Consider the following 2,119-nt stretch of genomic DNA (forward strand, 5'->3'; position numbering starts at 1 on the left):
ATATATATTATCCACAGTAATTTTACGCTTGTCTAGTACAAATATGTCGCTTTGTTTCATAATTACAGTGTATACGTTTTTCTTTATTTACCCTAAAAAAAAACGGAAGTGAAATGTGACAACATGCCCCTTAGGTGGGGTACATTGTAACATCTGAGGGGCACGTTGTAACATGACCATATGACAGCTTAAAATCTTATCTGATCGAATGAAAAAAATATACAAGACAAACTAAAATATTTTGTTAATAAAATAAAATATTTTTTTTTTTTCAAATAAAATAATGCCGTTTTTTAAGAATGAAAAAGAATCTGATTTTGGAGTTTGACAATGAACACATTGCAACCATGCTTGGGACAGCCCACATAAACGAGCCAAAATGCTTTGCATGTCTTGAAATAATCATTTCTAAACATTAAACATTGACTGTCAGTCTTTATTCACCTGCTTATCGTTGTTTCTCATGAAAACTCATTAAAGTAAATAGTGTAAATTACATCGCTAATGTCATAGAATAGCACATTGTAACACAGTGTTACAACGTGCCCCATCTGCGCAACTGGAATTTAAAACTGGTTAGGGTCTTCTGCTAGTAATCAAAGCATAAAAAAAAAACGATCTGAACTGATACATAACAGATTGGAGATTAAAATAATAGCAGATTTGTCTCATTTTAAATGAATAATAAAAACTGAGATGAAAAATGTACTTAAGCCAGAATTGTAATTTTACTATGGTAAAATAAATGTTCAGCGATATCTTCAAAAGATTTTTGAGTTTTGGAGCACAAATAATTTTTTTTATTTCTATATAATGTTGATATGGTAACTAATAAATACTGTAAATTTTGTTATGCTAGCATGTGTGGAAATATTCAAACCATGTGTGTTACAACTAACCCCGCGTTACTTTGTGCCTCGCGCTCCCCTATGTTGACTTTTTTTGTTGTAATAACAGTAAAGATTCTGGCATCAATGGTTTCATGAAGAACCTTAAACCAAATCCTTAATAACCGTATTTCGATTAGCCTGTGTAGAAAATGTAGGAACAAATTCATCAATAAAGTCAATGTTTAGACAACTTAATTTGATCAACTTTAAATGTCAAGTGAGGAAAACCGATTATTTTATCGATTAACAATTATGGACAGTCTATTTAGTGAACCTAGTGCATCTTTAGCAGTTTGTTTCTTTGTCCTACTTGATCTCCATTTCCTATTATCGTACGCAGGTAGTGCTTTGGGAGGCGCCGTGGGATGGTGGATGACTAGTGACAAATTCCATCCTCTTCACCAGATCATAATGGAGATGCCTCGTCAACAGAAGAGAAAACTGTACTCTGAGGTCATGGCAGTACTGGGCAAACTGGACTGGGTTGATCTGGCTCAACTCATTTTTCTAGTGATGGGTAATTCCTCTCTACAAATGCGAGTACTTACTACTTTAATCTCGTTTGCCACAAAAGAGCTCGGAGCCAAAGTGGAGTATGTACAAAAATAGTGTGTTAAAGTCTAAGCCAAGTTTGACTATCTGAAGAGCTTGTTTAATTTAGGTGTTTTTGTTGTTTCTGAAAGATGTGTTTTTACTTTAATTTTTTCTTTATTTTAAAGATGCTTGTAGGTGTTATGGTCGACTCCTTTTCCTATATTTCTATTTGAATCCAGTTTACCAGAGCCACAGAGTTTCACTGTAAACCTCAACATGTTTAAAATATGTCAAATGAACGGAATTCAAAAGAAATTGAGTTATGAGTTAGTGAGTCAATCTGAGTAATTAAGCAATAATCCTTTCTAACACGAAGCACGTAAAATCAAGACCACCTCGTGAGCTATTTCAGTACAGTTAAAGAGATTGTACACTAAAAAAAAAAAAGAAAATTCAGTCATTTACTCACACCACTTGTGGTGTGTGACTTTCCATTAAATGGACCAAAAAAAACTGAGACATTCTGCAAATAAATATTTTATGTTCTACAAAAGAAAGAATGCCATACATGTGTGGAATGACATGAGGGTGAGTAAATAATGTCAGAATTTTCATTTTTTGGTGAATGATACATTTTATCAGTTAAGCAGAGTTAACTTTTCGATTAGTTTTTTTACATATTCATTTACATTTTA

At 32.8% G+C, this 2,119-nt stretch overlaps 1 protein-coding gene across 1 annotated transcript in view; it reads left to right on the forward strand.

Annotated features, from left to right (window-relative positions):
* Positions 1 to 1,846, forward strand: part of LOC107562536 (protein C19orf12 homolog) — a 3,299-nt gene extending 1,453 nt beyond the window's left edge. The window contains exon 3 of the mRNA XM_016247170.1: positions 1,231 to 1,846. Coding sequence (XP_016102656.1) covers positions 1,231 to 1,499 — 269 coding nt within the window. The 3' untranslated portion in view covers positions 1,500 to 1,846. The remainder of the gene's footprint in view (positions 1 to 1,230) is intronic.
* Positions 1,847 to 2,119: the final 273 nt, after the last annotated feature.

Source organism: Sinocyclocheilus grahami, unplaced genomic scaffold, assembly GCF_001515645.1.
Source record: "Sinocyclocheilus grahami isolate Dianchi unplaced genomic scaffold, SAMN03320097.WGS_v1.1 scaffold827.1, whole genome shotgun sequence".
Lineage (NCBI taxonomy): Eukaryota > Metazoa > Chordata > Actinopteri > Cypriniformes > Cyprinidae > Sinocyclocheilus > Sinocyclocheilus grahami.